Raw genomic sequence first — 14,380 nt, 5'->3', positions numbered from 1 at the left:
GCAGAAAAGCCACATCAACATACACATATGAATTTTAACACATGCAGAGGTATAGAGTTTAATTTTCCCAACTGAAAATTTTTCAAGTAAATCATACCTAGATTATGAAACAGCACCCCAGGAACCCTCTCCAACCATAGCCCCCCTCCTTTTTTCTTTTTAAGAGAGGAGATGTGAAGGAGCGAGAGAGAAAGAATCTTAGCAGTCTCCATACCCAGTGTGGAGCCCAGTGCAGGGCACCATCCCATCACCTTGAAATCATGGCCTAAGCTGCAATCAAAAGTCAGAAGTTAAACCAACTGAGCTACCCAGGTACCCCATCTCCAGCTCCCTTCTAATCATTCCCCCAACCAAGTGTAGCTCAACTTCTAACAGCACAGTGTGTCCTTGTTAAGTCTGGCTTATCTTGTTCAACGTATTGCATGTGGTTGTAGAACATTAACCCTAACTGCTGTGTGATGTACCATTTTGTGAATGTAATAATCTATACATCCATTTTGTTGATGGGCATTCAGACAATTTCCAGTTTGGAGCTATTATGAAGAGTGAACCCTCTAGGTTTGGGCAAATATATACACACATTCCTGTTGGATGAATATGTGTGTGTGTGTACTGGAAGTCTCTAAGAATAAGAAGCAATCTTAACTGAATTAATGTGAAAGTTCTAAAAGTTCTGTGATATCTGGAATGAGGAATGTAGACTGATCATTTTGTTTAGTCTCTAATATGGTACTTAGTGTGTTGGAACATTAAAAGAGAATTAGCAAAACTTTAGTGAACGCTTTAATTTATACTTGTAACAATTCTCTCCACTTCAGAACTACATAAAAGGAAGTTAGTACTTCACCTACTCCCAATAAAAAATATAATAATAAACGAACCAAAAGAACTTGTCCTGGACCTGGATGGGCATGAGGAGATTTGGATTCTGGTCCTGACTCTTCCTACTCCCTAATGGCCTGTGACATTTAACAAAAGTACGTTCACTCTCTAAGAATAAGTTCCTTCCTCTCTGAAGTGAGAGAAATGATCTGTAAGTGATTGGTAAGCCACAGCCCACAGGCCATATCTGGTTCACCATGTGTTTTTGTAAATAAAGTTTTCTTGAAACACTGCCACACCCATTCATTTAACCATGATACATGGCTACTTTTATACTACAACAGCACAGTTGTGTAGCTGTGACAGACAAAATGCATGCCTAATATATTTATGGTTTTGTTCTTTACAGAAAAAGTTTGTTCACTACCACACTAGAAGACCACAACTGTTTTTTGCAACACTAATACTTAACTCTGTACGTCCTAACGCAAGGTTATAAACATCAAAATACACCACCAACACCTAAGATAGCCTCTTAGCATAACACAACAGGGTAAAATTGAACTCAGTACAGAGAATATCCTGTGGAAGCCTACATCCATAAAAAGATACCAGCTTTGGGGTGCTGGCTTATATGGGAACATTATGGGGATAAGCAGAAACCTCAAGTTCGTAAGTCCTACTATAGGCATCCACATTTTTGTAGAGAAGCATGCTAGTCAGAATTAAATGAAGTTAATGCTTTATCTCAAACAATGACTAACACCTTAGCTTTTGTGATTAATAGATGAATAACCAATAGCATACCCATTGTTTCAGGACACAAGATTAATAAAATTCCTTTCTGGGGAGAAGGCTAGCATTGATAAGATTACCAGAATTCTGCAGCTACTTATATAATCTTGATTAAAGAATGGGCTCTCTCTATTTTTTAAGATTGTCTCTTTTAAGAGGGTGTAATAGTATACATCAAGTTGTGAAGCAAGAAGGGGGTACCCACCTAAACAAGTGTATCAGCTAAATGAACCCAGGTAACCAGTGGAGTAAATTGTGCCACTGCTAGATTAGCTTCACTTCCTATAGTGGACAAGCTCGTATCAGAAGCTCAGACAGGTAAGGACACAGATAAACATTAACAAAATCTGCTTTTTCAGGTGTACTTTAAATTTTACTGTCTTCCTCATATATTTAAAGGTCTAGGGATCCCTGGGTGGCACAGCGGTTTAGCGCCTGCCTTTGGCCCAGGGCGCGATCCTGGAGACCCGGGATCGAATCCCACGTGGGGCTCCCGGTGCATGGAGCCTGCTTCTCCCTCTGCCTGTGTCTCTGCCTCTCTCTCTCTCTCTGTGTGACTATCATTAAAAAAAAAAATAAATAAATAAAGGTCTAAATATTCAAGTGCTTGCGTCATTATCTTTGGGGTGAAGACACTGCATGTCGGTTATAAAACACAGGTCCTACCAAGAAAGAGAATTTCTACATCAATATATCACATCTGAATACTATTTTAATTGATTCACAGCAAACACCAACAATGCTTTGAAGAATTGTTCTCAGATTCACGGACAATGTAGTTCCAGGTCTGTATAGAGCACTGGTGTGAAGCAGACCATGCTGAATTATACTTAAAAGTATACTCCTGAATATTCCTTCAGAGCCTGTTAAAAGCTGGACTGGTTTCCTACGTTATATATAAAAATGACAGCTATGCTTTAGCAGAGAGTGAGCGTGGCATTTAGAAAATTTGTGTGTAATTACGACTGCCCCCTCAGATACATACTTATTTGAGAAGACCACTGAGATCCTTTATTAGGGATAAGGCTGAAGATTAGATCAGGCCTTCCAGATATCACTATGTTTTTTAACAGATGAACTTTTCTTTTGGAAGTAAAAATTACAATGGTAAGTGACAGCACAAAACACACACACACACACACACACACACACACACACGACAGTAAGAGTTAGAAATTTAAGATATGTTTCTGCACTTCAGGAAAATTAACTCCTTCTCTTTCCTTCTGTATTTGTTAAAAGGCAGTCACATGTTTTCCCTTCTCAATGTTCAAATCAGAGGTCTCGAGTCTCCTTATTAAAATTACACTTTTCTTTGTAATTCTCTCATCAATTTTAGGTGTTTAACTCTCATTAGAAAGGTTGCTGGATAGTATCCTAAAGTCCTTTCTACTCTTCTGATCAGATAACAGAATTTTTTTTTTTTTTTTTTTTTAATACATGGAGTTCAGTAAGTTAACTCTGACCTCTTGTACAAGAGGTAAGATCTTACTAGGTAAAAGCGACCTCCCACTAGTTAGTGGCAGAACCAGGCTCCAGACTACTCAATCAATTATCATCACTCTGCAAGCTGCCTTAAACACAGACTCTTTGAGTGGATAGTTTCAAGTTCATGTACAAAGCTGGGCTTCAGAACCTGAACCAGTTTTGGTTTGCAGCAGGGTTTCTGTGCTAGCGCTCTGATCCACATACTAGTGGCATCCACTGTGCAGGAGGCTCCTGGGCCTATGTTCCATTTACCAAGAACCAATGGGGTTCAAAGCCTGTGGCACTCGAGAAGAAAGGAACTGTGGCATTATCAGTAGATGAGAACTCAAGATAAGAGGGACAAAAAAATCCCTGTTTAGACAAAAAGCAAACTGAGAAAGACATTTGGAGAGTATCTATGGTCCAACATCTGGAAGCTATTTGCACTTGGAATCAAAATCATATTTCACCAGATTAAGTCTCATTTGTAAATACCTGTTAAGTGTCCACTCATAGTTTTGTCATGACTGTTGAATAACTGTCTGTATTTAAGTCTGGATGACTGAGGGACAGCCCATTCTGCCACGGGAGGGACACTGTGGGGAAAGAAGATTAATGATGAGGAACATATTCAAATTCTTTAATAACAGTTAATGAAGAACTTCCTAGAAAACAGCTTTAACATTTTATTCCCTTTCTAGTCGCTACTTCTGAATGTTCTGTAATGAGTCTTTCCATATTTTATGGTTATAAATATTTCTCTCAAAACAGAAACACTCATTATTTTTCCAGAATCAAGGGTAAACACAATGGACCAAGTGACTGTTCCAAGTTAGAGATATGACTTAATAATTTAAAGGTTCCACAAGATATGGAAAAAAAATCTCCCTGGAACTGAAGTGATACACTACTGTCGAGGCTTTCCCAAACTTCTGGAACAGTTCTTTTGGATTAAAGAGCAATGCTGGTAGCCCACATATAACTCCCTTTAAAGATATTAATTCTTGAATGTTTGTAACTTTCTGGTTAGCAAAATGCATTCATTTCTTCATGAAGGGAAATCATTTCATTCTGGGAAGTTTAAATTCCCACGAGTGGAGAGTGTCCCAGAGAGAAGAGAACATGTCCGGGTCATGGCAAATCATCGGAGTCGTAATGGAAGGAGCTTTGCTTTCCTGTCTGCCACCTACTGCTGCGTTCTCTTGACAATGTGTTGCAACCCTGGACCAAAGAGAAGCCTACCAGCAGTCAGATGGGTCTATACCTCCTTAGTGATCAGGTCCTTAGAGTAGTTCCACGCCAAGTATCACAACTGGCACCAATGGCTTGTTAAGAGCCTGGTGTCTAAGGAGGGCAATTTCAACGTAATGGCTAAGCTCTCAGTAAAATCTGCATTCCACTTCCAGGGCAGATTATAACTAAGGCCCCATTTGCAATTTCCTTTGATTTCAACAAAAATACTTATTTCTCATAGGTAAAAGCAAAATTCTAATCACAAAGTGAACCTCTTAGTCATCATTTATATATGTTTATCTACATGCTTATACTTATACACTTCATAAAGTATATGAAACTGCTCCCAAACTCTTGCAAAGTACCTAATTATATTCACATTTCAATTATTATAAATTTCTTAGTAAAAAAACACTTACCAATATTGTTTCTGCTGTGAGTACTTCTGCAACAACGCTCTCATTTTAAACTAATATTTTGCTGATTCCAACTCTTGCCTACTTGTCAGAAGCTAATTATCTTTCCCCTACACCCCAGGAATATAGGGTGTTGCACACAGAAGCTACCCCAGATTATACTTATCAAGTCATAGTTTTCAGCTGAGACTTTCCTGAAAATTTAAATGGACTAAAAGCCTCATTAACAGGTAACCAAAATTTAGATGCCAAATTCTAAAAATGTGCTGGAAATTTAAATTATTAATAAGATGACTACCAAACTCCTTCCTCCAAAATCAGTTGTCCTAATAGCATTAATGTTTGCTAATACTGATTTTTTATTCATTCTTATGTCACAAATCAATTTTATGGTGGATTTGAAAATCTCTTGTGGAGAGTCACAGAAAACTCAAAACTTCACCATGGCAAAGGGAAAAGACTAAGAAATCCAAAATTCAGTTATAGATCACCTTGAATTTACATCTCTGCTCAAACTTGTGGTAAAATGTAAACCATCAGTGAGGATTATAACCTCTCGGGATTTACTTCCTCATTCACAATTCTGAGACAGTATCTACTGCAGGTGGCTGTGGGGGGTTAATGAGGTATTTGGTAATAATATTCCTAAATCTTCAGAGTAAAACCTTAATTGAGTGGAACACAAATATCTGTATACCACCATTAACTAAAGTTTCCAGAGAAAACTGCTATGGTTAAGGACTCATGCCTTAAAAATCAGAAAGTACTCAGTTAAACTCTTGGTTCTGTCACTTCTAAGTTGCGTTATTTTGGACAAATTACTAATGTCTCTGAGCTCCTCATCTACAACATAGAAAAATCGAGTCATCTTATAGGGAAGATAGTGCATATCCCAAGAGCTAATGTATATACATCAGCATTCAGCATGGTGATTTTCAGTTTATGGGTTTCCTTTAAATCATTTTATAAAGGGTTATAAATTGTTCAATTATATTCAACGCACTCTTCTCTTAGAAGTGGGAAAATGACTTGAGTCACTTAGGAAAGATTTCTAATGAGGACTGAAACAAGAAAAGATGGAATCATCTTCATTTATGTCCCCTTTTAATTGCAAAAGTTTGGAGGTGGCTTATGAAGAGACTTAACTTTTCATCTTGTGTAACAATATGCAAGGGAAAAAATTTGAGATAAAAGGAAATAAAAATATGAAAGAGAATATGAAACCAAGATTGGTCAAAATGTAAGCAGTAAGGTCATATAAACTTTGCCAAAATTGGGCCACATACTTGATTAATAATGATTATCCACTAATCTGAATAATTCACTTCATAAAAGGTGGTTTTAAATAAGGTTTCAGTAACAATCCATATAGATTCCATGAGATTATCTGAGATAGAATAAAAAAATAAGGTGAACTGTGGCTCCAATCTTCATATAAAAATTTTTATACATATACTTTAAAATGACCAATACAAAATAGCTAATTTTCCTCTCCTACCTAGAGTTCGATTTTAATATTTGTGAACATTAGTAAAACTGATACCTATTTGTTTTCCTTGTTAAAAAAATAACACCCAAAGCTTTTTTAGGAAATGTCATGTTTTTTATTCATCATCTCTGCAACATATAAGTGATAAAACCTGGTAACATTATCCAGCACTAATTATTGGCATCTTTCAAAATAAAAGATAATAAAGAACATAGCTAATTCATTTTTAGTTTTAGAAGTTAATCAGATAATAGCTTTTACCCAAAAGCCCATTTAAAAAACAAGCACACTTACCTAGCCACATCAAATGACTGTGCCTTCTGTAACTTAGTGTTTAATTGTGACCCGGGACCAGATCTACTGAAGGAAGAGCTCTTTGGCAATGTGGCTGCTGTAAAAATAAATAGACTTTGAATAATTTTAACTCTACAAAGAAAAGAATCATGTCCCTATTAACAAAAATGAGAATACAGAGTCACCAAATCTGAGGCAGAAATTATTCTTCCCTTTTCACCCAGGATTCAAAATGAGTTATTCCTCCTTGTGACTGGACAAAAAGTCCTCCAGATTTATTCATTCCTGCTGAAAATCACCTTACTAAATAGAAATGGTTATTTAACTCTTTGTTAAGCTTTTCATATCACACTTTATAGACTCCGTCCCATTAGTTAAAGAAACAACAGCTTAAATACATAGAATATGGCATTCTCTTAACTGTGCTGGAAGAGTGGAAGTATTAGTTCCAGATGGAAAAGACAAAAAGTCCCAGCCTTGCAGGCCTGGCCAGACAACATGGGATACTAGGGAGGCTCAGCTCTTATGTCTGATTCTCATTCTGGCTGGTTAGCAGTGTGCCAGGAAAAAACTCTGGAGCCTTAGCCTCGTTCCCCTCATCCCTGCCTACTGTCTTATAACATTTGCCATCAGTCACAAAAGAAAACAAGACAGAGCACGTGGATTCACAGATACTACTAAAAAAGCAACTGCAACAACTTTCTCAGCTGTCATCACATCTGCAGCCATGGTCACAAATGAAAGGTGAAGTACATGGCACAAGAGAATCTTATAGAAAGAAAAAAAAAATGTGGTACATTTGGCTATAACTTAGAGATAGATCTTGACAGATGTAATAAACCCAGGTAGCTGGGCAGAGAAATAATGATTCACATATAATCATTATCCATGGCTAAAACTCCACGCCATCATCACTAGTGAATGTTTCAGACACATTCAAAGTATTTTTTTTTTTTTTAATACTTCCCCCATGGTGCCTGAGTGGCTCAGGCGGTTAACTGTCCAACTCTTGGTTTTGGCTCAGGTCATGATCTCAGGGTCATGAGATCAAGCCCAGCAACAGGTCCTATGCTCAGCTCACAGTCTGCTTGTCCCGCGCCCTCTGCTCCTCCCCCTGCTCTCTCTCTTGAATAAACAAATTAAATTAAAAAAAAAAATACTTCTCCCACTGGATAAGAATTTTCTAAGATTTGTAGACCATGTCTACAGTTTAGGTTTGCTTTATTTTCACTAAAGGGAAAAGACTTCAAGTAAAGTCTCAGAATGAAATTAGCTACACCAGGAACTTTCTAATCCTTTCCTTCAGTGAAGAGAGCAGGGAATACTCCATCCTTAATGTATCTAGCCATATAACAAACTTCCTTCCCCCTTCTGCCCAATATTACTATGCCTCCTCCAAAAAAAAAAAAAAAAAAAAGGCAATGTCCTTTTTTCTCCCTGCAAGTAATCCTACTCCTAAGGGAATAGCTCGTTTATCAGCAATTCATAGCAACTAAAGAAAAGTAGTAACTGACACATGGAAAAAAAATGTTCAAATACTGCTCCAACTGGACTTGTTATTGTCAGGCCCTAGAAAGGAAATTAAGCTCTTGGTTTTAGCTGTTGAGTTCATCTTTGCCCATAATGGTACCAAAGCTCCACAATTTTATTCTCCTTTACTTCTCTCTAGCCTAGCATACCCTATTTAACATATCAGGAAAAATGAGATATTACATGAAAAAGGTAAATATTTTCCTCTGGAACAAAATGCCACTCAAATATAATCAGAAATTGAAGACAGAAGATTCAGCAAGAAGGAAGAGTAAAATACACGTCGTAAAAATTCAGTCTATGGATTCAGCAGGTCACGTACCAGGATGAGCAAATGCAGGCAGAGGTTGTATAACAGGGGGAGCCCCGTTAGCCAGGGGAGGCACTGCTGCTGTAGGAACAGAAGATACTAGAGGTGGAGACATTCCGACAACTGGAATGGATCCCATTGGCACTGGAGCAACAGCTGTAAGTGGTGGCATGCTGGCAATACCTCCTATACCTGGGAAGGAAAAAAATCCCCACAGAATTCACATGGAATCACTTTTCTCCACATTGAATAATTAATTCAGGAGTCTTCAAAGAAGCAAATCACTGTCCAGTTGTAATATATTTCCATTTAAAATATAAATTCAGGAATCCCTGGGTGGCTCAGTAGTTGAGTGCCTGCCTTTGGCCCAGGGCGTGATCCTAGAGTCCCAGGATCGAGTCCTGAATCAAGTTGCCTGTGTGGAGCCTGCTTCTCCCTCTGCCTGTGTCTCTGCCTCTCTCTCTCTCTGTGTCTCTCATGAATAAATAAACAAAAATCTTTAAAAAAAATATAAAATCGGAAAAAATGTATAAATAAATTTAGATTAATCATTTTGGAGAATATGAAAACTTATGTCAAGTATCCCATCCTAAGGGCAAAAGAGCCAACCTTAAGAGGGATCTACTGGCCAAAGTTGAAAATCAATATGAATAACTGTAATGGACTACAGCCACCAAAGAGAATTAAGTTTATGAATTCATAACGATATTAAAAAACAAAAAAATCCTAATTGGCCACCACAGGTAATCAATGTATCCTGAAAACTAGTATAAATATACAAGGAAAAGAAATCACGCATCCATTCTGCTTTTCCTTTACATACTGAACCTCAGAGTAACCAAACATTTGATAGGGAAGTTTCTCTTTATAGAAGTATTCTAACCAGAGTGAAGAAATGATAGAACTAAAATAAATGTTTCCTTTTTGTTTCTTTGTCTGAACTTGTGATATTGTGACATAATAAGAAATACATATCTGGTCTTTGTCCCCAGTTCCTGGTTCTGGTTCCTGGCAAAGTGCCTAAAACCCTTGTGATTTCCTGACTGATAGGAACATCTTTTGTTAAAATATTTGGTCTTGGTCCCTGGTTCCTGACACAGGAGCTTCTAAGACCCCTGGAATTGCTGGAGTGATGAGAGTGCCTTTCCGTATTTTGAATAAGGTGGCTTGGGGCTGGGGGCCCTTAAATAGATGCAGGACAGGAGCTGCTCATGGGAAAGACCGCGGCATGGCTAGTGGGATGCAACTTTTAATCCCACCCCATCCCTCCTCGCCTCCACACAGACCCCAGGGGAGGGTATTGGGGCTGGAGATTGAGCTAATCAACAGCCAAGGATGTCACAATCACACCTGCAATGAAGCCTCTATAAAACTCCTGCACTACAGGGTCTGGAGAGCTTCCAGGCTGGTAAACATCTCCATGTGCTGGGAGGGTGGCACACCCCAACTCCATGGGGGCAGAAGCTCTTATACTCAGGAACCTTCAGGGCCTCACCCTTATATGTGCCCTATGCGCCTGTGTGTACGTATCCATCATCATATCCTTTATAAGGAACTGATGGACCTAAATAAATGTTTCCCTGAATTTTGTGAGTGAGCTGTTCTAATTACAGAAAGGGGAAGCAGGGTGAGTGGGAGCCTCTGACTTCGTAGTCAAGTTGGACAGAAGTAGATACTCCAGGAATCCAGTGCTTGTGACTCAAGTGTGAAGAGAGGACAATCTTGTGGGAGTGGGCCCTTCCACCAGAGGAATCTGACGCTAACTCCAGTAGTTGCCATCAGAGTTGAGTTTAATTATGAAATAATGTTAGTGTCCAGAGAGCTGGAAAATTAGGTGATGTGGTTCTTCTGGACACAAAATTCTTGGCTTAGTCTTTCCTTGATAATACTAAATACATCATTCCATCTTATGGGATAAAGCACTGCTGTAGAAAAGTCTGAGGATATTCTAATTTTCTTTCCCTCATAAGTCATGTGCTTCCTTTTTCTACATACCCAAATAATTTTTTTTTTATTGGAATTTATCTTAGCACTGGTTTCTGCAGGAGGATATTCTCAAGCACATGATATCCTCTTTTAATTTCAAATCCTTTATTTCCAGGAAGTTGTCTTGAACTGATCTTTACCATTTGTTTTCTTCCCTTGCTTTGGTTTTCTCCTTTAGCGACTACCAATACCTTATATTCAATTCCTCTGCCTTCAACACTGGTCACTTTTTCTCAAGTCCTTTTTCTCTCTTGTTAATTTTGTTTTTATTTTTGAAATCTTGCCCATTTCCCCTTCTTTTTCTCTTCTGATAGCACCTCTTGTGCTGCGTCTAGTTTGGTCTCTGTTTCTGATATGACTTTTTCTGTTATTTCTCCTCCTTTCCTGAGTTCTGTTACTTTAACTTCTGAGGCTTTAAAATTCTGATTGTGTTGGTCTTTTAGGACTGGTGTCGTTTTCTTCATATTTTTTAGCTTGTTTTGAAATCACAGGTTACTGGGGTGCTGTCACTGTTCACGGGGGTGTTATTTAGCTCTTTATACTCCTTTCTCTACTAATAACTTTGTGTGGGATTTGACCTTGCCCAATCCTGCCTGTTGCTTGGTTTTATGTGAGCCTTGCTTCCTGGGATTTCCAGCTTCTGTTCTCCACCCCCACATTGGTCTGGACCATTCCCTTTCTTTAATGTCTGTGTCACTGCCCTGTTCAATTTTGATTCCACTCCCAGTCATTTCTCCTCAAGTGTAGGAACTTGTCACAAGTGGAAGCTTTTAAATAGCTGCTACGAAGACTATCATCCTTTTACCAACTGACTACTTTTATGAAGGAATATTTTCCAAAGATTTCTAAGGAAATGCATACTGGAGGCTATGTTTTGGAGAGCATCTCTTGACTATGCTAAATCTTAATTCCTGGAATTTCCCCCCATCTCTCCTCAACCACTGGGTTTTCCCTCTCTTCTCTAAAAGTGAAGGGGCACTTCCCACCCTAAGCACACCAGCCTTCAGCAGACATGCTCCTCCAACTTTATCTCTCCTTTACGGTACAACTCTCCCCTCTTCCAAGTCTCCAATCAGGCTTCTGTCTCTACCACTCCAATGAAACTGCTTTTCAGAAAGTCGTGTACAAATTCATTTTGCCAAATCCAATCACTTCTCTGTCCTATTTTCACTCAATCTCAGAAGCAACTCAAACAAGAGAACACACCCTCCTTGAAAAATGTTTTCTTGGCTACTAGGACACCAACCTCCTCCATTGTTTCTTCCTTCTTCCCTTTTAATACACCTTTGAATATCACAGCATGGCAAGGACTGGTCCTAGGTCTTCTGGCTCCTCTAGCTACACATCCTAAGATAGTCCTTTTTTAAAAAAACTTTTTTAAAGATTTTATTTGTTTATTCATGAGACACACAGAGAGAGAGAGGCAGAGAGAGAAGCAGGCTCTCTATGGGGAGCCAGATGGTGGGACTCGATCCCAGGATGCCGGGATCATGACCTAACCCAAAGGCAGACACTCAACCAATGAGCCACCTAGGGGCCCCATCCTAAGATACTCCATCCAGTCCCAGGGCTTTCATTGCCATCCATACTCAAATTCTCCCAGAGCTGATGGATCCCTCCTCAGAGTTCCAGACTCATGGATTCACCTGCCTCCTTAGAAAACAACCAGAGCCCTCACACTTAACGTGACCAAAATTTGATTTGCTTTTTCTCCAAAATACAGAATATAATGAATCTAAACCTATCCTGTATTCCATAGCGATTATTACTACCCAGATCTAAATCTCCATTACCTCTTGCCCACAGCGAAAATCTCCCTACTAGGGACGCCTGGGTGGCCCAGTGGTTGAGCGTCTGTCTGCCTTTGGTTCAGGTCGCCTGCCTTTGGTTCAGGTCGTGATCCCAGAGTTCCGGGATCAAGCCCTGCACTGGGCTCCCCGCAGGGAGCATGCTTCTCCCTCTGCCTATGTCTCTGCCTCTCTGACTCTCTCATGAATAAATAAATAAAATCTTTATAAAAAAAACCCTCCTTACTGATTTCCCTGATTCTACTATTGCAATCCAATCCTCACATAAGATAGATTATTTTTTCTAAAAGCCTATCAACCATGTACTCTCCTACCCATAAGTTCTCTGCAGCTTTCAACTGCACTTAGAAAGAAATTCCTAACTCCTTAATGGTTTTATTAGGCCCTAAACCATCTGGCTCTTGCCCTACCTCCCTGACCTCAACGCCTACCAAAACCTCAGCTACCATGTTCTCATGTTTGTTTCTTGCACATACCAACTTCATTTTTGCCTTAGGACCTTTGTTAATTACTGTTCCATTTGCCTGGAAGGTTTGCCCCCTAGGTTTTCACATGGCTCTCATCACTAAGTCAGCTCAGAGTCATCTTTCCTCAGAGAATTCTACCGCGATAACTTTCTCCCATCAGTACCTCTATCATATTACCATTTTATAGAACTGATTGCACTTATCTTATCCTGAAACTATTCATCTATTTGCTTACTTTCCCCACCTTAACAAGAAGCTTCATAGAAGCAGGAGCCATGCTGTCTTGCTTACCAATGTATTCCAAGCAAATAGGACATGCATTAGGGGGTTAAAAATAATAGATTAATCTGGAGCACCTGGGTGGCTCAGTCAGTTAAGAGTCCGACTCTTGATTTCAGCTCAGGTCATGATCTCAGAGTTATAAGATTGAGCCCTGTGTTGGGCTCCACACTGGGCACAGAGCCTACGTGGGATTCTCTCTCTCCCTCTCTCTTTACTCGTCCCCACTCTAAAAAATAATAATAAATAAGCATAATCATAATGAATTAGCCTAATAAAACTATGGGATCTGGCAAAATAAATAAATAAATAAATAGACAAACTCCCCCTGAAACAGACTCAAGAGTCAAAAAATAATTATTCTGCGTGTAAACACACTGAAGGAAGAAGATATCAGGCACACAGAATATCCTGGAATATAGCTGGCTGCCCTCAGGCAAGTCAGAGTATCACTACATCCCTTTTTTCCTTTCTTTAACAGAGGGGAGTTGATCAAAATGGTCACTCAACTCCCAGCTGGCCCTAATTCCACATGTTAACATGTGCCTTAGCACCCATGCAGACAATGAACCGTGGAACAGTGACACTCCATGCCATCCATATGGTTTGATGATAATGAAGGTGGGAAGAGAGAAGGTAGTAAGAAAACCAAGAAACGGGCAGCCCCGGTGGCCCAGGGGGCAGCCCCGGTGGCCCAGGGGTTTAGCGCTGCCTTCAGCCCAGGGCGTGATCCTGGAGTCCTGGGATCGAGTTCCATGTCGGGCTCCCTGCGTGGAGCCTGCTTCTCCCTCTGCCTGTGTCTCTGCCTCTCTCTCTGTGTCTCTCATGAATAAATAAATAAAATCTTAAAACAAAACAAAACAAAACAAAACAAACAACCAAGAGCCTTTGAAAAACTGTATGTCTGGACAGGCTTGACTTCACTTTTTAGGAATATGGTTTTTAAGCAAACTGTTTACCTTCTCAGAATCTCAGTTCTCTCATTTACGTAACGGGGCTAATTTCTGCGTATTTCAGGGTCATTATTGTGACCAAATAAAATATGATACGTGAAGGTAGAATGTGTAAGGGCTAGGAAATGCATGGTCATGGTTTTTAACATTAACTAGAAAATCATGATCCTAGTAACAAATTATTTTCTTCTCAAGTAGCCACATAAGAAGTGTTAAAAAAAAATTATCTCGGGTTGAGGTGAGAGGTGGAACTAGAAATACCAGCAAAGGTCAGATGTTTGAGCAAAGCTAAGCAAACCTGGTTAGGACACAATGTACTTTTTAACTTCTCTCATGTTCTGATATTCCCTCGTGAGTCACCTCTTGAAAATAATTTACGGGAGGATGCTGATGTGACCAGAAGGAAGGTAGGAAAGGCAGTGGGAAGAAGCCTAGGGGAGGAGCCCAGGACTCACTGACAGAATGGCGGCTCAGAAGTCCCAGGTTCCCTTAGAGGCAGGGGCAGCTTACTTATTAGGCTGTGGTAAAACC

General features: G+C 39.5%; 1 protein-coding gene across 4 annotated transcripts in view; it reads right to left on the bottom strand.

The window, feature by feature from the left end:
• ITSN1 (intersectin 1) overlaps window positions 1–14,380 on the bottom strand; it is a 216,349-nt gene that overhangs the window by 119,134 nt on the left and 82,835 nt on the right. For all 4 annotated transcript variants that reach the window (XR_005382307.1, XM_038581402.1, XM_038581401.1 and 1 more), the window contains exons 6-8: window positions 8,369–8,548; window positions 6,517–6,613; window positions 3,580–3,680 (exon numbers count right to left, since the gene is read on the bottom strand). Coding sequence is in view for 3 of the 4 variants with exons in the window: in XM_038581402.1 (XP_038437330.1) it covers window positions 3,580–3,680; window positions 6,517–6,613; window positions 8,369–8,548 (378 nt within the window). In the remaining variant the exon portion in view is untranslated. The remainder of the gene's footprint in view (window positions 1–3,579; window positions 3,681–6,516; window positions 6,614–8,368; window positions 8,549–14,380) is intronic.

This window comes from Canis lupus, chromosome 31 (genome assembly GCF_011100685.1).
Source record: "Canis lupus familiaris isolate Mischka breed German Shepherd chromosome 31, alternate assembly UU_Cfam_GSD_1.0, whole genome shotgun sequence".
Lineage (NCBI taxonomy): Eukaryota > Metazoa > Chordata > Mammalia > Carnivora > Canidae > Canis > Canis lupus.
Note: the sequence above shows the minus strand (reverse complement) of the source record. Positions and strands in the feature narration are given on the sequence as shown.